Source organism: Manacus candei, unplaced genomic scaffold (assembly GCF_025592945.1).
Source record: "Manacus candei isolate 608988 ecotype Guabito, Panama unplaced genomic scaffold, ASM2559294v1 h1tg000269l, whole genome shotgun sequence".
NCBI classification, from domain to species: domain Eukaryota; kingdom Metazoa; phylum Chordata; class Aves; order Passeriformes; family Pipridae; genus Manacus; species Manacus candei.
Window position 1 is genome coordinate 114,019 of NW_026138317.1, and position 20,189 is coordinate 134,207.

Here is a 20,189-nt window from a genome sequence, read left to right on the forward strand (position 1 = left end):
CCGTCTCCGCCTCCTCCCGACCTTTCCCGGCTCCAGGTCCTGGTGGCACCTCCGGATCCAGGCGGGATCCAAGGATCCCAAAGTCTGGGCCACCCTCTCCCTCAGCCTCCGGAATTTTTCGGGATGAGGGGGGGCCTGGGGGGGCCTCATTCCCGAGCTGAGGATGAGGGGGGTGAGTCCCGACAGCGAGGGGGGAAGGACGACGGATCCGGGAGCTCCGGGATCTCCGGGATCGTCTCCAGGATCGTCTCCGGGATCGTCTCCGGAATTCCCGGCTTTTCCAGGCTCTTCCTCGGGGTTTGTCCGGGGTCTGGGAAGAGTTGGGATCCTCCTGGGGTTTGGGGTCCTCCGGGGGGTCAGGGGGGGCTCCTGGGGGAGGGGAGGGGAAGGGGAAGGGTCAGATCCCGGAATTCCGGCCCGGGAAAGACACGGAGGAGATTTGGGGGGGGAGCCCTGATTTTAGGGGGTCTTTGATTTTGGGGTCTCTGATTTTGGGATCCTTGATTTTGGGGGGTCTCTGATTTTGGGGGTCTCTGATTTTGGGATCCCTGATTTTGGGGTCTCTGATTTTGGGGCTTCTCTGATTTTGGGGGGTCTCCAATTTGGAGTCCCTGATTTTTGGGGGTCTCTGAATTTGAGTTTCCTGATTTTGGGGTCCCTGATTTTGGAGGGTCCCTGATTTTGAGGGTCCCTAATTTTAGGGAGTCCCTGATTTTGGGGTCCCTAATTTCGGGGGATCCCTAATTTGGGGGTCCCTGATTTTGAAGCCTCAAATTTTGGGGGGTCCCTGATTTTAGGGGATCCCTAATTTTGGGGAATCCCTAATTTTGAGGGATCCCTGATTTTTTGGGGGGTCCCTCCCACAAAACCCCCCCAATTTTTAGGGTTCCCAACCCCCCCAAGACCTCCAGGAGCAGCAGCTCCCCCTCCCCCCCTTTGACCCTTGACCTTGCCAGTGGCTCCCAGTTTGGATTTGAGCTTCAGCCCCCAAAACTGGGCCGACATTCCCGACGTTCCCGACGTTCCCGACGTTCCTCTCCGGCTCTTCCCGGGAATTCCCGCCTTCCGGTTCAGGTGGGAGCCCCAAAATCCCGAATCCTGAGGGCAAAAAACCCCCCAAAAAAGACCCTGTCACGGCCCAGCCCCAAATCCCAAAATCCCCACCCCCAAATCCCATTTTTTACCCCAAAATTCCCAATTTTTCCACCTTTAAATCCCCATTTTTCCACCTTTAAATCCCCATTTTTCCACCCCCAAATCCCATTTTTTCCCCCAAATTTCCCAATTTTTCCACCCCAAATCCCATTTTTTACCCCAAAATTCCCAATTTTTCCACCTTTAAATCCCAATTTTTCCATTCCCAAATCCCATTTTTCCTCCAAGAATTCCAATTTTTCCACCTTTAAATCCCATTTTCCACCCCCAAATCCCATTTTCCCATCCCGAGATCCCAAAAATTTCCAACTCCAAATCCCATTTTCCACTCCCAAAACCCTGTTTTCCACACAAAAATCCCTGTTTTTCAACCTCAAATCCCATTTTCCATCCCCAAATCCCTGTTTTCCACCTTTAAATCCCAATTTTTCCACCTTTAAATCCCAATTTTTCCACCTTTAAATCCCAATTTTTCCACCTTTAAATCCCAATTTTTCCACCTTTAAATCCCAATTTTTCCACTCTCAAATCCCAAATTTCCTCCCCCAAGCCCCATTTCCCACCCCCAAATCCCATTTTTTACCCCAAAATTCCCAATTTTTCCATCCCCAAATCCCATTTTCCATCCTGAAAATTCCCAATTTTTCCATTCCCAAATTCCATTTTTACCCCAAAATTCCCAATTTTTTACCCCAAAATTCCCATTTTTCCCATCCCCAAATCCCATTTTTCCCACCCCCAAATCCCATTTTTCCCCAAAAATTCCCAATTTTTCCACCCCCAAATCCCATTTTCCATCCTGAAAATTCCCAATTTTTCCATCCCCAAATTCCCATTCCCCAAATCCCATTTTCCACCTTTAAATCCCATTTTTCCCACACCCAAATGCAATTTTTCCACCCCAAATCCCATTTTTTACCCCAAAAATCCCAATTTTTCCATTTCCATTCCCAAATCCCATTTTCCATCCAAAAATTCCCAATTTTTCCACCCCCAAATCCCAAATTTCCTCCCCCAAGCCCCATTTCCCACCCCCAAGTCCCATTTTTTGCCCCAAAATTCCCAATTTTTTCACCCCCAAATCCCAAATTTTTCCATCCCAAATCCCATTTTCCACTCCCAAATCCCATTTTTTTCCCCAAAATTCCCAATTTTCCCACCCCAAATCCCATTTTTCCACACTGAAATCCCTGGTTTTCACTCCCAAATCCCATTTTTCCCTCCCCAAATCCCATTTTTTCCCCAAAATTCCCAATTTTTCCAACCCCAAATCTCAAATTTCCTCCCCCAAGCCCCATTTCCCACCCCCAAATCCCATTTTTTACCCCAAACTTCCCAACTTTTCCACCCCCAAATCCCATTTTTCCCTCAAAATATTCCCAATTTTTCCACCCCCAAATCCCAAATTTCCTCCCCCAAGCCCCATTTTCCACCCCCAAATCCCATTTTTCCCCAAAAATTCCCATTTTTCCATCCCCAAATCCCATTTCCCACCCCCAAATCCCATTTTTTGCCCCAAAATTCCCAATTTTTCCACCCCCACATCCCATTTTCACCCCAAAATTCCCAATTTTTCCATTCCCAAATCCATTTTCCATCCCCAAATCCCATTTTCCACCTTTAAATCCCATTTTTCCACCCCCAAATCCCATTTTTTACCCCCAAAAATCCCAATTTTTCCATCCCCAAATCCCATTTTTCCCCAAATTTCCCAATTTTTCCCTCCCCAAATCCCATTTTCCACCTTTAAATCCCATTTTTCCATCCCCAAATCCCATTTTTCCATCTCCAAATCCCAATTTTCCATCCCCAAATCCCATTTTTCCCCCAAAATTCCCATTTTTCCCTCCCCAAATCCCATTTTTTCCCCCAAACTTCCCAACTTTGGCTCCCGGAGGAATTCTGGGAATTCCCAGTACCTGCTCCCCAGGTGGGGTTTCCTGGCATCCCGATTTTCCAGAGGGCTCCGAAGCTTTTCCCAATTCCTTCTTCAGCCTCCGGTATTCCCGGTACAGCCCTGGGGGGGACAATTCCAAAGGAAATTCGGGATTTGAAAGGGAAAATTCCTTTAAAATTCCTGCCCCCGAATTCCTTCCCCTCCCCCCTCCAGAATTCCCAGAATTCCCGGAATTCCCAGGAAAACTCACGCCGGGTTTCCTTTCCCTCCACCCCGGAATTCCCAGAATTCCCGGAATTCCCAGGACACTCACGCCGGGTTTCCTTCCCCTCCCCCCTCTGGAATTCCCACAATTCCCGGAATTCCCAGGACACTCATGTTGGGTTTCCTTCCCCCTCCACCCCCCAGAATTCCCACAATTCCCAGAATTCCCGGGACACTCATGTTGGGTTTCCTTCCCCTCTCCCCCTCCGGAATTCCCAGAATTCCCAGAATTCCTGGAATTCCCAGGATTAACTCACGCCGGGTTTCCTTCCCCTCCCCCTCCAGAATTCCCAGAATTCCCAGGACACTCATGCCAGGTTTCCTTCCCCTCCCCCCTCTGGAATTCCCAGAATTCCCGGGATTCCCAGGATTAACTCACGCCGGGTTTCCTCGGGAGCCGCCGCCACGTCGGCCTGGGGGGGAAAAATGGGAGAAAAAAGGGGGATTTGGGGGAATGAGGGAAAATTATCCCGGTTTTCTCAGCCCCATTTTCCTGATCCCGAGTTTTTATCCCAATTTTTTATTCCGATTTTTTATCCCGATTTTCTGATCTCGATTTTCTGATCCCGATTTTTCTGATCCTAATTTTTTATCCTGATTTTTTATCCCGATTTTCTGATCTGATTTTCCTGATCCCAATTTTTTATCCTGATTTTCCTGATCCTGATTTTTTATCCCAATTTCCTGATCCCGATTTTCCACTCCAGATTTTTCTGATCCTGACTTTTTATCCCAATTTTCTGATCCCAATTTTCCTGATCCTGATTTTTCTGATCCTGATTTTTTATCCTGATTTTTTATCCCAATTTTCCGATCCCAATTTTCCGATCCTGATTTTTCTGATCCTGATTTTTTATCCCAATTTTCCGATCCCAATTTTCTGATCCCAATTTTCCGATCCTGATTTTTCTGATCCCGATTTTTTATCCCGATTTTCCTGATCCTGATTTTCCTCTTCCCAATTTTCTGACCCCGATTTTCCTGATCCTGATTTTCTAATCCTGATTTTTTTATCCCAATTCTCTGATCCCAGTTTTCCAATCCCGATTTTCCCGATCCCAAATCTCTGATCCCAATTTTTTATCCCAATTCTCTGATCCCGATTTTCTGCTGTGGGGGGACAGGAGCGGGGAGGGGTTGGGGGGAACCCCCAAACCACCCCAAAGACCCTCCAGACCCCCCCTGAGGACCCCAAACCACCCCAAACCAGCCCCAAAAACCCCCCAAACCACCCCAAACCAGCCCAGAGACCCCCCCAACCCCCTCAATCCACCCCAGTGATCCCCCCAAACCAGCCCAGGGAACCCCAAAACCAGCCCAAAAACCCCCAAACCACCCCAAACTGGCCCAGAGACCCCCAAATTACCCCAAAGACCCCCCAGAGACCCCCAAACTATCCCAAAAACCCTCCAGACCCCCCCAAACCAGCTCAGAGACCCCCAAACTGGCCCAGAGACCCCCAAATCACCCCAAAGCCCTCCCAAACCAGCTCAGGGAACCCCAAACCACCTCAAAGACCCCCCCAGCCCCCCCAAAACCACCCCAAAAACCCTCCAGACCCCCCCAAACCAACCCCCCCCATTCCAGGGACCCCTCCAGACCCCCAAACCAGCCCAAAGACCCCCAAAGCACTGCAGAGATTCCTCAGGGACCCCATAAATCAGCCCAGGGACCCCCCCCAGCACCCCCAAACTGGCTCAGGGACCACCCAAGCCCCCCAAAACTAACCCAGGGACCCCAACCCTCCTCTAAACCCCCCCAGAGACCCCCCAAACCAGTCCAGGGACCCCCCAAAACCACCCCAGGGACCCCCCAAAACCACCCCAGGGACCCCCCAAACCACCCCAGAGACCCCCAAAACCACTCCAGAGACCCCCAAAACCAGCCCAGAGACCCCCAAAAACAGCCCAGAGACCCCCCCAGCCCCCCCTAAACCACCCCAGAGACCCCCCAAACCACCCCAGGGACCCCCCAAACCAGCCCAGGGACCCCCCAAACCAGCCCAGGGACCCTCAACCCCCCACAAAACCATCCCAGAGACCCCCAAAAAGTACCCCACAGACCCTCAAACCACCCCCCAAAACCACTCCAGAGCCCCCCCAACCAACCCAGAGACCCCCCAAACCACCCCAGGGACTCCCCAAACCCTCCCAGAGACCCCCAAACCAGCCCAGGGACCCCCCAGTTCCCCCCAAACCAGCCCAGAGACCCCCCCAAACCACCCAAGACTTCCCAAACCAGCCCAGAGACCCCCAAAACCACTCCAGGGACCCCCTAAACCACCCCAGGGACCCCCCAAAACCACCCCGGGGACCCCCCAAACCAGTCCAGGGACCCCCAACCCCCCACAAAACCATCCCAGAGACCCCCAAAAAGCACCCCACAGACCCCCAAACCACCCCCCAAAACCACTCCAGAGCCCCCCCAACCAACCCAGAGACCCCCCAAACCACCCCAGGGACTCCCCAAACCCTCCCAGAGACCCCCAAACCAGCCCAGAGACCCCCCGAGCCCCCCAAAACCACCCCAGAGACCCCCCAAACCAGCCCAGGAACCCTCTGAGCCCCCCAAAACCACCCCAAAGACCCTCCAGACCTCCCCAAACAAGCCCCCCTCCATTCCAGGGACCCCCCAGCCCCCCAAAACCACCCCAGAGACCCCCCAAACCAGCCCAAGGACCCCCCGAGCCCCCCCAACCCCCCCCGAGCCCCCCCAAACCACCCCCGAGCCCCTCCAAACCACCCCAGGGACCCCTTAAACCAGTCCAGGGACCCCCCAGTTCCCCCAAAACCACCCCAGAGCCCCCCCAAACCACCCCACAGACCCCCCAAACCAGCCCAGGGACCCCCCAAACCACCCCAGAGCCCCCCCTAACCAGCCCAGGGACCCCCCGAGACCTCCAACCCCTCCCCCGAGACCCCCCCAAGCCACCCCAAAGACTCCCCAAACCACCCCAAAGACCCCCCAAACCACCCCAGGGACCCCCCAAACCACCCCAGAGACCCCCCAAACCAGCCCAGGGACCCCCCAAACTCCCCCCCCTCCCCCCCCGAGCACCTGGCTGGGCTTCCGCCGCTCTTCCCGCAGGAATTCCGCTTCCCAGCGCTTCAGCAGCGCCTTCACCTCCCGCTGCCGCTCCATGGCCGCGGGATCGGGATCCGGGGGGGGATTTTGGGGGGTTTCGGGGGTTTTTTCGGGGGGTTTTGGGGGAGTTTTGGGGGCTCCGGGCGGATCCCGCTCTCGCCTCAGAGCGAAGCTCCCGCTCCCGCCGCGCGGCAGCCAATGGGGAGCGAGGGATCGGTGATGGACGGCGAGGAGAGCCAATGGAAAAGCGCGGAGCGCAAAGGGCCCGCCCGCGCCGCGCTGCAACCAATAGAATGTTACAGGGAGTTTTGATGGACGGCTGAAAGAGCCAATTGAAGGAGAAATCCCGCCTGCCAGGGTGGGCTTGGCTCGCTGATTGGTGGGTGGCGACGGGGGAGACCCGGAAGTGGCGCTTCCGTACGGCAGCGGGAGAGACGGAGGGGTTGGAGGGGGGCGCCATGTTGGGGGGGGCCGGGGACTGGTTTGGGGATGTCTGAGGGGGGGGTCCCTCGTCTGGTTTTGGGGTCCCTGGGGCTGTTTTGGGCGTGTCAGGGGGGGTCCCTGGGCTGGTTTTGGGGGTCTCTGGACTGGTTTGGGGGTGTCTGACAGGGGGTCCCTGGGGTGGGGAGGCTGATTTTGGGGTCCCAGGGCTGATTTTGGGGTCCCTGGGCTGGTTTTGGGGTCCCTGGGGCGGTTTGGGGGTGTCAGGGGGGATCCCTGGGCTGGTTTTGGGATCCCTGGGCTGGTTTTGGGGTCCCTGGGGTGGTTTTGGGGTCCCTGGGCTGGTTTGGGGGTGTCGTGGGGGGTCCTTGGGCTGGTTTTGGGGTCCCAGGGCTGGTTTGGGGGTGTCTGAGGGGGTCCCTGCACTGTTTTTGAGGCCCCTGGGCTGGTTTTGGGGTCCCTGGGCTGGTTTGGGGGTGTCAGAAGGACCCCCCTTTCCCAGGGGGCTGCCTTGGGGGTCCCACCCCAGCGACCCCTTCCCCGACCTCATCCCACTCTTTCCCCCCTCATCCCAGTTTCCCCCCTCATCCCACTCTTTCCCCCCTCATCCCACTCTTTCCCCCTCATTATCCCACTCTTTCCCCCCTCATCCCACTGGAACTACACGGAATTCCAGGAATTAACACGGGATGTTAATTATTTATTAACAAACAAGTGTCTGCAATCCCACATATCCCAAATCCCTGGGAATGATGGGAATGGTTTGGGGTCTCCAATCCCACATATCCCATTGCCCTGGGAATGGTTTGGGGTCTCCAATCCCACACATCCCATTGCCCTGGGAATGGTTTGGGGTCTCCAATCCCACACATCCCATTGCCCTGGGAATGGTTTGGGGTCTCCAATTCCATCATATCCTGTTGCCATGGGAATGGTTTGGGGTCTCCAATTCCATCATATCCCGGTGCCCTGGGAATGATGGGAATGGTTTGGGGTCTCTAATTCCATCATATCCTGTTGCCATGGGAATGGTTTGGGGGTCTCTAATTCCATGTATTCTGTTGCCATGAGATTGACAGGAATTTTGGGGGGTCTCCAGTTCCTTCCTATCCCATTGCCATGGGATTGATGGGAATGGTTTGGGGTCTCCAATCCCACACATCCCATTGCCATGGGAATGGTTTGGGGTCTCCAATTCCACATATCCCAAATCCCTGCAAATGGTTTGGGGTCTCCAATCCCACATATCCTGGTGCCTTGGGAATGGTTTGGGGTCTCTAATTCCATGTATCCCATTGCCCTGGGAATGATGGGAATGGTTTGGGGGTCTCCAATCCCACATATCCCATTGCCATGGGAATGGTTTGGGGTCTCCAATCCCACATATCCCATTGCCCTGGGAATGGTTTGGGGTCTCCAATCCAACACATCCCATTGCCCTGGGAATGGTTTGGGGGTCTCTAATTCCATGTATCCTGTTGCCATGGGATTGACAGGAATTTCGGGGGGTCTCCAGTTCTTTCCTATCCCAGTGCCATGGGATTGATGGGAATGGTTTGGGGTCTTTAATTCCACACATCCCAAATCTCTGGGAATGATGGGAATGGTTTGGGGTCTCCAATTCCATCAGATCCTGTTGTCATGGGAATGGTTTGGGGTCTGTAATTCCATCATATCCTGGGAACGATGGGAATGGTTTGGGGTCTCCAATCCCACATATCCCATTGCCCTGGGAATGGTTTGGGGTCTCCAATTCCATGTATTCCATTGCCCTGAGAATGATGGGAATGGTTTGGGGTCTCCAATCCCACATATCCCGGTGCTCTGGGATTGATGGGAATGGTTTGGGGTCTCCAATCCCACATATCCCAAATCCCTGGGATTGATGGGAATGGTTTGGGGTCTCCAATCCCACATATCCCATCGCCATGGGAATGGTTTGGGGTCTCCAATCCCACATATCCCATTGCCCTGGGAATGGTTTGGGGTCTCCAATCCCACACATCCCATTGCCCTGGGAATGACCCAATCATTCCAATCCCCCACATCCCGGTGCCCTGGGATTGACGGGAACATCTGGGGGTGTCTCTGCCTCATCCCTATCCCCGTGGATCCCGATGGATCCCGTTGGCTCCCCATGGATCCCGTTGGCTCCCCGTGGATCCCGATGGATCCCGTTGGCTCCCCATGGATCCCCATGGATCCCAATGGATCCCCATGGACCCCCACGGACCCCGTTCCCTCCCCGCTCCCCTCAGGCCGCTCCGGGCGCCTCCTCCTCCTCCTTTCCCCCCGCGGCACTTCCCTCCCGGATCGGCGCCAGGATCTCCCCGGCGAGCCGGTACCTCCTCCCTGCCCACAGGAAATGTGTCGGGGGCCGCTCCGGCCCTTCCAGGAACTGGAACCGGGGGCTCCACTCGGAGGCCAGCGCCGACCTCACCAGCCCCACGCCGCCCGCCCGCTCCGGCGCCGGGTGGTAGAGCCGCCCGTTCCCCGGGCACACCGCCAGCCCCTCCGGCTGGAAGGGCACGGCCAGGCCGGACCCGCCGCCGCAGTAGGACAGGAGGGGGGTCCCGGGGGACCCCCCGGGAAGGAGGTGGGTGAAGACCACGGGCCGGTCGTCGCAGCGCAGGAAATTCCGCTCGCGCCCGCAGCGGGAGAGGAACGGGAATTCCGACTCGTAGCGCCCGCTCCGGTTCCGCTCCAGGTGCAGGAAGAAGAAGGAGAGGAAGGAGACGTCTGCGGGGAGAAGGGAGGGGATGTGGGATCAGATCCTGGGAGGGAGGAGAAAGGGATTCCAGGAGGAGCTCCCGGGATGGAGGGATTCAGGGATGAGCTCCAGGGACAGAGGGATTCTGGGATGAGCTCCAGGGATGGAGGGGTTTAGGGATGAGCTCCTGGGATGGGGGGATTAATGAATCAACTCCTGGGATTGTGGGATTCAGGGATGAGCTCCCAGGATTAAGGGATCCCTGGATGAGCTCCTGGGATTGAGGGATTCCTGGATGAGCTCCCAGGATTAAGGGATTCATGGATGAGCTCCCAGGATGGAGGGATTCCTGAATGAGCTCCCAGGATTAAGGGATTCCTGGATGAGCTCCTGGGATTGAGGGATTCCTGGATGAGCTCCCAGGATTGAGGGATTCCTGGATCAATTCCCCCTCGTAGCGCCCGCTCCGGTTCCGCTCCAGGTGGAGGAAGAAGAAGGAGAGGAAGGAGACGTCTGCGGGGAGAAGGGAGGGAATGTGGGATCAGATCCTGGGAGGGAGGAGAAAGGGATTCCAGGAGGAGCTCCAGGGATGGAGGGGTTTAGGGATGAGGGCCTGGGATGGAGGGATTGATGGATGAGCTCCTGGGATGGAGGAATTCAAGGATGAGCTCCAGGGATGGAGGGATTCAGGGATGAGCTCCAGGGATGGAGGGGTTGTGGGATCAGCTCCTGGGATGGAGGGATTCATGGATGAGGTGCCAGGATGGAGGGATTCAGGGATGAGCTCCCGGGATTGGGGGATTCAGGGATGAGCTCCAGGGATGGAGGGATTAATGAATCAATTCCTGGGATTGTGGGATTCATGGATGACTTCCCAGGATTGAGGGATTCAGGGATGAGCTCCCAGGATTGAGGGATTCATGGATGAGCTCCAGGGATTGTGGGATTCAGGGATGAGCTCCCAGGATTAAGGGATTCCTGGATGAGCTCCCGGGATGGAGGGATTCAGGGATGACCTCCTGGGATTAAGGGGTTCCTGGCTCCCAGGATTAAGAGATTCTTGGATCAGGTCCCGGGATAGAGGGATTCCTGGATGAACTCCCGGGAATGAGAGGTTCATGGCTCCCAGGATTAAGGGATTCATGGAGCAGCTCCAGGGATGGAGGGATTCCTGGATGAGCTCCCAGGATTAAGGAATTCAGGGATGAAATCCCGGGATTAAGGGGTTCCTGGCTCCTGGGATGGAGGGATTCAGGGATGAGCTCCTGGGATTGAGGGATGCCTGGATGAGCTCCCAGGATTAAGGGATCCCTGGATGAGCTCCCGGGATGGAGGGATCCCTGGATGAGCTCCTTGGATGGAGGGATCCCTGGATGAGCTCCCAGGATTGAGGGATTCCTGGATCAATTCCCCCTCGTAGCGCCCGCTCCGGTTCCGCTCCAGGTGCAGGAAGAAGAAGGAGAGGAAGGAGACGTCTGCGGGGAGAGGGAGGGAATGTGGGATCAGATCCCGGCAGGGGATGTGGGATCAGATCCCGGGAGGGAATGTGGGATGAGATCCCAGCAGGGAGGAGAAAGGGATTCTGGGATGAGCTCCTGGGATGGAGGGGTTTAGGGATGAGGGCCTGGGATTGAGGGATTCAGGGATGAGCTCCAGGGATGGAGGGATTAATGAATCAATTCCTGGGATTGTGGGATTCATGGATGAGCTCCCAGGACTGAGGGATTCCTGGATGAGCTCCCAGGATTAAGGAATTCAGGGATGAAGTCCTGGGATTAAGGGGTTCCTGGCTCCCGGGATGGAGGGATTCAGGGATGAGCTCCTGGGATTAAGGGATTCATGGATGAGCTCCCGGGATTGAGGGGTTCCTGGCTCCCAGGAGGGATGGATTTGTGGATGAGCTCCTGGGATTTTGGGATTCGGGGATGAGCTCCCAGGATTAAGAGATTCTTGGATGAGCTCCTGGGATGGAGGGATTCATGGATGAACTCCCAGGATTAGGAGATTCACAGCTCCCAGGATTTTAAGGGATTCATGGATCAGCTCCTGGGATAGAGGGATTTATGGATGAGCTCCCGGGATTGAGGGATTCCCGGAAGAGGTCCCAGGATTGAGGGATTTAGGGATGAGCTCCAGGGATTGAGGAATTCCTGGATGAACTCCCAGGATTAAGGGATTCCTGGATGAGCTCCAGGGATTTTGGGATTCCTGGATGAGCTCCAGGGATTTTGGGATTCCTGGATGAGCTCCAGGGATTGAGGAATTCATGGAAGAGGTCCCAGGATTAAGGGATTTAGGGATGAACTCCCGGGATCGAAGGATTCACGGCTCTCTGGGATGGAGGGATTCATGGAAGATGTCCCGGGATTTTGGGATTTAGGGATGAGCTCCAGGGATTTTGGGATTCCTGGATGAGCTCCTGGGATTGAGGAATTCCCGGAAGAGGCCCCGGGATTTTGGGATTTAGGGATGAGCTCCAGAGATTGAGGAATTCCCGGAAGAGGCCCCGGGATTTTGGGATTTCGGGATGAGCTGCCGGGACCGAAGGATTCCCGGATCATCCCCCGGGATCGGGGCTGGAACCAGGAGGGGTTCGGGGAGGGCCCGGGGGAGGATTTCCCTCCGGATTCGGGAATTTCCGCAGGGTGGGAGGGGCCGAGTTAACGAGGGACTGGGTAATTAGCCAGGGGCAATTAACGAGCTCATCAATATGCAAATGAGGCGTCACCCAGAGAGGGGATTCCCATTTTTCCCACCCCCCTTCCCGGGGCTCAGATCCCACAGTTTGGGAGCAAATCCTGGCCCAGGATGGGATCCCGAATAATAATTAGTTAATGAACAGCTAATTAATGCCGGGGCTCTAATTAGGGCCGGGGGTGGGGCCAAGGGGGGCGGTACCTTTGAAGCAGGTGATGAAGTTCTTCACTTTGGTGTCATCCAGGAAAAGCTGCGGGAAAGCGGGAAGAGGCCTCAGGACACTCCTGGGATCCGTCTGGGATCCATTTGGGATCCGGTTGGGATCCGTTTTGGGATCCATTTTTGTACCTGTTTGGGATCTATTTGGGGATCAGTTCTGGATCTGTTTGGGATCCGTTTTTGGGATCCGTTTTTGGGATTAATTTGGTATTCACTTGGGATCCATTTTGGATCAGTTTTTGGGATCCATTTTTGGGACTCGTTTGGGAACAGTTTGGGGGTCACTTGGGATCCGTTTTGGGATCCATTTTGATCTTTGGGATTCACTTGGGATCTGGTTTGGGATCTGGTTTGGGATCCGGTTTTGGGGTTCATTTGGGATCAGTTTGGGATTCACTCAGGATCTGTTTTGGGATCCATTTTGATGTTTGTTTGGGATTCACTTGGGATCCAGTTTTGGGATTCATTGGGGATCCATTGGGGATTCACTTGGGATACATTTTGGGATCTGGTTTTGGGATTCATTGGGGATTCACTTGGGATACATTTTGGGATCTGCTTTTGTATCCATTTGGGATCTGTTTGGGGATCAGTTCCGGATCCATTTGGGATCTGTTTGGGGATTCACTTGGGATCCATTTTGGGATCCGTTTGGGATCCATTTTTTGGTACCTGTTTGGGATCTTTTTTTTGGGATCAGTTCCAGATCCATTCGGGATCTGTTTGGAATCGGTTTGATAGTTACTTGGGATCAGTTTTGGGATCCTTTTTTGGGGGGTCCCTTTGGTATCAGTTTGGGATTCACCTGGGATCCACTTTGGGATCCCTTCAGGATCCATTGGGGATAATTTGGGAACCATTTTGGGATCAGTTTTGGATCCATTTGGGATTCAGTTTGGGATCCGTTTTGGGATCTGGGTTTCGGATTCATCTGGGATCAGTTTGGGATTCACCTGGGATCAGTTTTGGGATCAGTTTGGGATCTGTTTGGGGATCTCTTTCAAGATAAGTTTGGGGATAATTTTGGGATCCGTTTGGATCTGTTTTGGGATTAATTTGTGATCCATTTTGGGCTCTTTTGGGGGGGGATTAATTTGGGATCCGTTGGGGATTCACCTGGGGTCCAGTTTGGGATCAGTTCGGGATCCATTGGGGATAATTTGGGATCCATTTGGGGTTTAGTTCTGGATCCATTTGTGATTCAGTTTGGGATCCGTTTGGGATTCACTCGGGATCCGTTCTGGGATCAGTTTGGGATCCATTTTTAGCATCTGTTTGGGGGTTAATTTGGGATTCACTTGGGATCTGTTCTGGGGTCTGTTCTGGATCTATTGGGGATTCCTTTGGGATCCTGTTTGGGATCAATCTGGGATCTGTTTTGGGATCAGTTTGGAATCTGTTTGGGGATTCATTTGGGATCCATTTGAGATCAACTTTGGGATCTGTTTTGGGAATCATTTGGGATTCACTTGGGGTTAGTTTTGGGATTTGTCTGAGATTCATTGAGGATTCATTTTGGGACCCATTTGGGGATCTCTGTGGGATCAGCTTTGGGATCAGTTTGAGATACAGTTGGGATTCATTTTGGGATCCATTTGGGATCAGTTTGGGGTCAGTTTGAGATCCATTTGGGATCTATTTCAGGATTCATCTGGGGTTCCTATACCCCCTATAGCTCCCCTACACCCCCTATAGCTCCCCTATAGCTCCCCTACAAACCCACCCCTACACCCCCTATACCTCCCCTACAGACCCACCCCTATACCCACTATAGCTCCCCTATAGACCACCCCTACACCCCCTATAGCTCCTCTATAGATCCACCCCTATACCCCCTATAGCTCCTCTATAGACCCACCCCTACACCCCCTATAGCTTCCCTATAGGTCCCCTATATCTCCCCTTCACCCCCTATGGCCTCCCTATAGGTCCCCTGTATCTCCCCTATATCTCCCCTTCACCCCCTATGGCTCCCCTATAGGTCCCCTAAATGTCCCCTATATCTCCCCTACACCCCCTATGGCCCCCCTATAGGTCCCCTGTATCTCCCCTATATCTCCTCTACACCCCCTATAGCCCCTCTATGTCCCCTATAGCTCCCCTATGTCCCCTATATCTCCCCTACACCCCCTATAGCCCCCCTATATGTCCCCTATAGTTCCCCTATATCTCCCCTACACCCCCTATATCTCCCCTATATGTCCCCTATAGCTCCCCTATAGTTCCCCTATATTTCCCCTACACCCCCTATATGTCCCCTATAGATCCCCTATATCTCCCCTACACCCCCTATATCTCCCCTATATGTCCCCTATAGCTCCCCTATAGTTCCCCTATATTTCCCCTACACCCCCTATATGTCCCCTATAGATCCCCTATATCTCCCCTACACCCCCTATATCTCCCCTATATGCCCCCTCTATGTCCCCCCCAGCCCCGCACCTGCCCCTGGTGATCGAGGTAATAGAAATACTCGCGGGTCCGGGGCTCGGGCCGCTGCCCCTGCCGGTACCGGGGCCCGGGCCGCGCGCACAGCCAGCGCACCGGGCCCGCCCGCATCGCCGCCGGGACCCGGCCCTGGCGCGACAGGGCGACAGCGACCGCCCCCCAAAAGCCACGCCCCTGTCGCGACAGGGCGACAGCGACCGCACCCCTCAGAGCCACGGCCTGGTCGCCACAGGGACAGCGGGCCCGGCGGAGGGCGCGACCCGGAAGTGGTGCCGGAAGTGGGAGAGCGGAAGTGAGAGACCGGAAGTGGGAGACCAAAAGTGGGAGACCGGAAGTGGGGGGACCGGAAATGGCGGCGGCACCGCGGGGGGAAAAAGGGGGAGGGTGAGGCGGTGAAATGGGTCCGGAGGGAAACGGAACCGGCGGGGGAAGGGCCGGGGGTGTCTGTAGGGGCTGTGGGTTCCATAGGGTGTCTATAGGGGCTGTGGGTTCCATAGGGTGTCTATAGGGGCTGTGGGGGTGTCTATAGGGGCTGTGGGTTCCATAGGGTGTCTATAGGGGCTGTGGGGGTGTCTATAGGGGCTGTGGGTTCCATGGGGTGTCTATAGGGGCTGTGGGTTCCATAGGGGTGTCTATAGGGGCTGTGGGGGTGTCTATAGGGGCTGTGGGTTCCATGGGGTGTCTATAGGGGCTGTGGGTTCCATAGGATGTCTGTAGGGGCTGTGGGTTCCATAGGGTGTCTATAGGGGCTGTGGGTTCCATAGGGTGTCTATAGGGGCTGTGGGTTCCATAGGGTGTCTATAGGGGCTGTGGGGGTGTCTATAGGGGCTCTGGGTTCCATAGGGTGTCTATAGGGGCTGTGGGTTCCATAGGGGGTCTATAGAGGCTGTGGGTTCCATAGGGGGGTCTATAGGGGCTGTGGGTTCCATAGGGTGTCTATAGGGGCTGTGGGTTCCATAGGGGGTCTATAGGGGCTGTGGGTTCCATAGGGGGTCTATAGGGGCTGTGGGTTCCATAGGGGTGTCTATAGGGGTTGTGGGTTCCATAGGGGGTCTATAGGGGCTGTGGGTTCCATAGGGGGTCTATAGGGGCTGTAGGGGTGTCTATAGGGGCTGTGGGTTCCATAGGGGTGTCTATAGGGGCTGTGGGTTCCATAGGGTGTCTATAGGGGCTGTGGGTTCCACAGGGTGTCTATAGGGGCTGTGGGTTCCACAGGGTGTCTATAGGGGCTGTGGGTTCCATAGGGGTGTCTATAGGGGCTGTGGGTTCCATAGGGTGTCTATAGGGGCTGTGGGGGTGTCTATAGGGGCTGTGGGTTCCATAGGGGGTCTATAGGGGCTGTGGGTTCCATAGGGGGGTCTATAGGGGCTGTGGGGGTGTCTATAGGGGCTGTGGGTTCCATAGGGGGTCTATAGGGGCTGTGGGTTCCATAGGGGGTCTATAGGGGCCTATCCAATTCATCCTTCACCAGTTGTCGTGTGACGGACTGAATTGCTGAGTCTTGGACTACACGGTTGGTACTGAGAAGAGTCTGAAAGCGTTCAGAGCGTCGATTCAGGATGGAGGATTTGTCTTGTTCAGACCATCGATTCAGGATGGAGGTTTTATCTCTCAGCAGCGTTTGCCCCTCAGCGCTGAGCAGAGGCCTTTGGGCCTGCTCTTTAGGCCCGTGTGCTGTTTTCAGGGTGTGCCGGTTTAAAAGTTAACCAGCGGGGGGAATGAACCCAACTCAAAGGAGAGATTATAAGTCAGAATAACAATTTATTACAATAATACAGTGAGTACAATAATACCAACAAACAATTGGTCTCAACCCACAAAAACCCAAATGTATGACCCAGTGCCCTGGGGCATGAACAAAGTGGTGTTCCTTGGGCCCTGTTTGAGTCCAAAGTAAAGGGAGAGGGGAAGAACCTGCTGGTGGGAGAGCTGCTGCAGTCTGGCCAGAACTGGTGATCGCAGTCCAGTGGTGGTCTCAGTCTGGTTGAGAGCGATGAGATGCAGCCGTCCTCTGGATCCCACGAGTGGGTTGAAAAATGTTCCAAAACTCCAAGATTATATATCCTCCAGTTCAGGCAGGAATGTTCAGTGCTCCCCTCAGGGCGGGGAGTTCCACAAAGGATGTGAGGACAGAAACATCCTCCTATCTCACAGGCCTCTTAACACCTGGTTTATAGCCTGAGGAGTCAGGCTCTGTGGGCAGAGGGTGCGAATAGTCTATTGACAACAATAGTCTAGTTTCTGGGAAATGACATGGAAGGCTATAGAATACAGTTTTGGGTTACACCCACCACGCTGAACTGATCTCAGCTGTCCTAACTAGGACACAGGGCCTCGTAGAATCCTCTGTCATCTCCCAAATCTGCACATAATTGAGTTTTCTCAGCTGGATCCACCCACCCCTTGTTCTGGATGTCACAGGGTTTCTGTTGGGGCTCCATCCAACACCAGAGGCAGCTTTTCTTGCATGGCAGGATGGCAGTGCAAGGTGTGCTTGGTGAGCAGTTCTCTTCTTCCTCAGCAACTCCAGGATCTCTTGACTGTTTCCATCAAACCAGTCCTTGTCCTTCTTGAGGGAGAACCCCAAGGACTCCTCGGAGGACTGCAGGATGCTGTTTTTAACGTGGTGCCAAATCCGTTTCAGGAGAGGAATCTGCAGAATCTGTTGTCACCGGGACACCAGAGATTTCTGTGAACAATTTTTTCCTGCCCTCTGTAGGCCTTGCTCGCCATGGAAGTGGCAAGTGTGTGTTGTTTATACTTATAGGCTGTGTGAAAATATGTGATGCTTACACTCGTTAGCCGTGTGCCTAATTGTAAGGTTTGAGAACGTGATATGTTTATAGAAAGAAAACCTTGAGAGACTGAAGATAACGAAACACCTGCAAATTTAGTAAAAACCCTAAAAGCAGGTTAATTAGAAAGAGGTTTCTATGCCAGGGACGATTTCAGAGGGCATGGACAGAACATCAGGTCCGATGAACGGGGGACACGAGACACGTGCAGAGACTGAGCTATCCACTCACCTTGTTGTGAGCCCCAAACAAACTAAACTGTGGCTGATTGGAGACTGTTAACTGGGAGTCTCCTCCTTGGGGTGCTGCCCCCTTTTGGGTTTGATTTTGAGCTTGAAGTTGAGTTTGGTCTGTTTGTCATTCTGCTCTGGGCATCACGTGGGTGTGGAGGACATCACGGGCATCTCTCCGTGGCACCAGGACATAATCCACGAGGTGCCAACGCTCGGATCCGGGGTTGTCTTCATCCGGGTCGTCTTCAGGCTGTTGTTGCCGCTGAAAAAGTCTCCCAGAGCAGTTAATTAGGGGTGAGGTAAGAAAGGGTTTATTTATTATTTATTTATTTATAAGGCTAAGATGTTCCAGGACGCGCCCCTGTGCCCGAGAGGTTTCATTTTATATCACCCTCCATCCAATCCCAGATGTGCCCACCCTGTGGCCTTTACTCTGGTCCACCCCCTGAAAATGGGTCTGGGGGTTTTTTGGGACCTCCTGTTCATCCCACCTTCCTCCTCATCAGAGCACAGAGGGTCCACAGTTACCTAATTCCTGACCTGTTCTGTGGTTTAGGCCCTGATGTGCTGCTCTGCCAACAGTCTGGGCCTTGCCTTGACAAGAGACTAAACATTTCTACTGGATTTGGGGCTATGAGTGATCTGGGGAGCACAGAATGGGGTGAGAGGGGTAAGGAATGTGTGAACAGGGGGGCTGGAGAGAGGGAAAGGGACAAGGGACAAAGGAGGGGTTGCTGCTTTTAAAACCTACTTATAAAACTTATAAGCCTTACAAATATCAGAAAAATAAAAAACCATTGGGGGCTTAAGGCATCAGCCTAAACATTTCTATTGGATTCAGGAGTAGGATTGATATGGGGAGCACAGAATGGGGTGAGAGGGGTAAGGAATGTGTAAACAGGGGTGCTGGAGAAAGGGAAAGGGACAAGGGACAAAAAGGGGGGGGTTTGCTGCTTTAAAAATCTACTTATAAAACTTATAAAACTTAAAAGTCTTACAAATATTAGAAAAATAAAAAAAAAAACCATTGGGGGCTTAAGGCATCACTGTCCTTCTGCTGGAAGATGGTGTCGGTGACGGGGAGCTGCTGCTCCACACATGTACCGCACACACGTGTAACACACGTGTAACACACACACATGTACCGCACACACGTGACCCACACACACGTGTAACACACACACATGTACCGCACACACGTGTAACACGCACACACGACACACACCGGTGTAACACACGTGTAACACACACACACACACACACACACACACACGTACCGCGCCCACGTGACCCGCACACACGTGTCCCAGTGTCACACCCCCCCCCACACACGTGACACCCCCTCACGTGCCCGCCCGTTCCGCCCGGGCACTGCGCGTGCGCGACGCCATTACCGTAACTCCAAACGTTGGGCGCATCGAGCACCGTAATTACAAATGTTCACCCGCGCGCAAAATTGCCGTATTTCCTAAGGTTCACGCGCGCCACAAAAAATGCCGCGATCCCGTATTTCTGGGTGCGCGCGCGCATCTTGACTACCGTAATTACCACTGCGCACCTCACCTCACGTTGTGACTCCAAATGCGCATGCGCAAAAGCGCCGTAGTTCTAGGTGCGCATGCGCGGCACAAGCACCGTGCTTCCAAATGCGCATGCGCAATACGGCACCGTATTTCTAAATGCGCATGCGCAACTCAAGAACCGTAATTTCCATCAGTACCGTAATTCCCAGCGCGCTTGCGCATCACAGTGCCGTATTTGTAGTTGCGCATCATTCCGGTACCGTAATTCCTAGCGCGCATGCGCACAAGTGCCGCACTTCCAAATGCGCATGCGCGCCTTAAGTACTGTATTTCCAAGCGCGCATGCGCGCCCCCAGTACCGTAAGTCCCAAAGCGCATCCCGGCACGACACCGTGTTTCCAAATATTCCTGCGCACCACAACTACCGTATTTCCGAACGCGCATCGCACAAGCGCCGCGCTTCCAAAAAGCTCATCACACAAGTACCGTATTTCCCAAAAACGCATCGCACCGCACGCATCGCGTTTCCAAACGCGCATGCGCGCGCCGGTACCGTATTCCCCCATCGCGCACCTCCCCGCACCGGCCCGGAATTCCAAATGCGTATGCGCAACGCAAACGCCGTAATTTCCCAACGCGCACGCGCGCCGGGAGTACCGTTTTTCCAAAAAGCGCACCCCAGAACTGCGCTGCCCCCCCCCCCGAATGCGGGTGCGCGCCGCC

At 54.2% G+C, this 20,189-nt stretch overlaps 1 protein-coding gene and 2 long non-coding RNA genes across 5 annotated transcripts; 1 reads left to right on the top strand and 2 right to left on the bottom strand.

The window, feature by feature from the left end:
- Positions 1–7,520: 7,520 nt before the first annotated feature.
- On the bottom strand, positions 7,521–15,185 carry CUNH8orf82 (chromosome unknown C8orf82 homolog). 3 transcript variants are annotated; one of them, XR_007901618.1, is made up of 4 exons: positions 14,910–15,185; positions 12,450–12,498; positions 8,527–9,580; positions 7,521–7,636 (listed from the first exon to the last, which is right to left on the bottom strand). XR_007901618.1 is itself a non-coding variant. In XM_051775256.1 (3 exons), the coding sequence occupies exons 1-3, from the start codon at positions 15,024–15,026 to the stop codon at positions 9,096–9,098; spliced, it is 651 nt and encodes a 216-aa protein (XP_051631216.1). In that variant the 5' UTR covers positions 15,027–15,185; the 3' UTR covers positions 8,190–9,095. The 3 variants fall into 3 exon arrangements, 1 of the variants encoding a protein (XP_051631216.1); XR_007901619.1 differs by lacking the exon at positions 7,521–7,636 and adding an exon at positions 7,875–7,947 and having other exon boundaries at positions 8,653–9,580; XM_051775256.1 differs by lacking the exon at positions 7,521–7,636 and having other exon boundaries at positions 8,190–9,580.
- LOC127464778 (uncharacterized) lies at positions 10,208–11,560 on the top strand. The gene is made up of 4 exons (XR_007901620.1): positions 10,208–10,306; positions 10,481–10,620; positions 11,289–11,415; positions 11,498–11,560. It is a non-coding gene; the product is annotated as an uncharacterized LOC127464778 (long non-coding RNA).
- Positions 15,186–16,760: 1,575 nt separating the features above from the next.
- On the bottom strand, positions 16,761–20,078 carry LOC127464782 (uncharacterized). Its single transcript, XR_007901624.1, has 3 exons — positions 19,221–20,078; positions 17,942–18,215; positions 16,761–17,577 (listed from the first exon to the last, which is right to left on the bottom strand). It is a non-coding gene; the product is annotated as an uncharacterized LOC127464782 (long non-coding RNA).
- Between the last annotated feature and the right edge of the window lie 111 nt (positions 20,079–20,189).

Bases quoted from the DNA above. Each gene is read 5' to 3' on its own strand.
- CUNH8orf82 (XM_051775256.1), bottom strand. From the start codon at position 15,026: ATGCGGGCGGGCCCGGTGCGCTGGCTGTGCGCGCGGCCCGGGCCCCGG. The intron at 12,499-14,909 runs GTGCGGGGCTGG...GCTTTCCCGCAG, and splicing joins ACCTCGATCACCAGGGGCAG to CTTTTCCTGGATGACACCAA. The intron at 9,581-12,449 runs GTACCGCCCCCC...TTCTCCCCGCAG, and splicing joins CTTCATCACCTGCTTCAAAG to ACGTCTCCTTCCTCTCCTTC.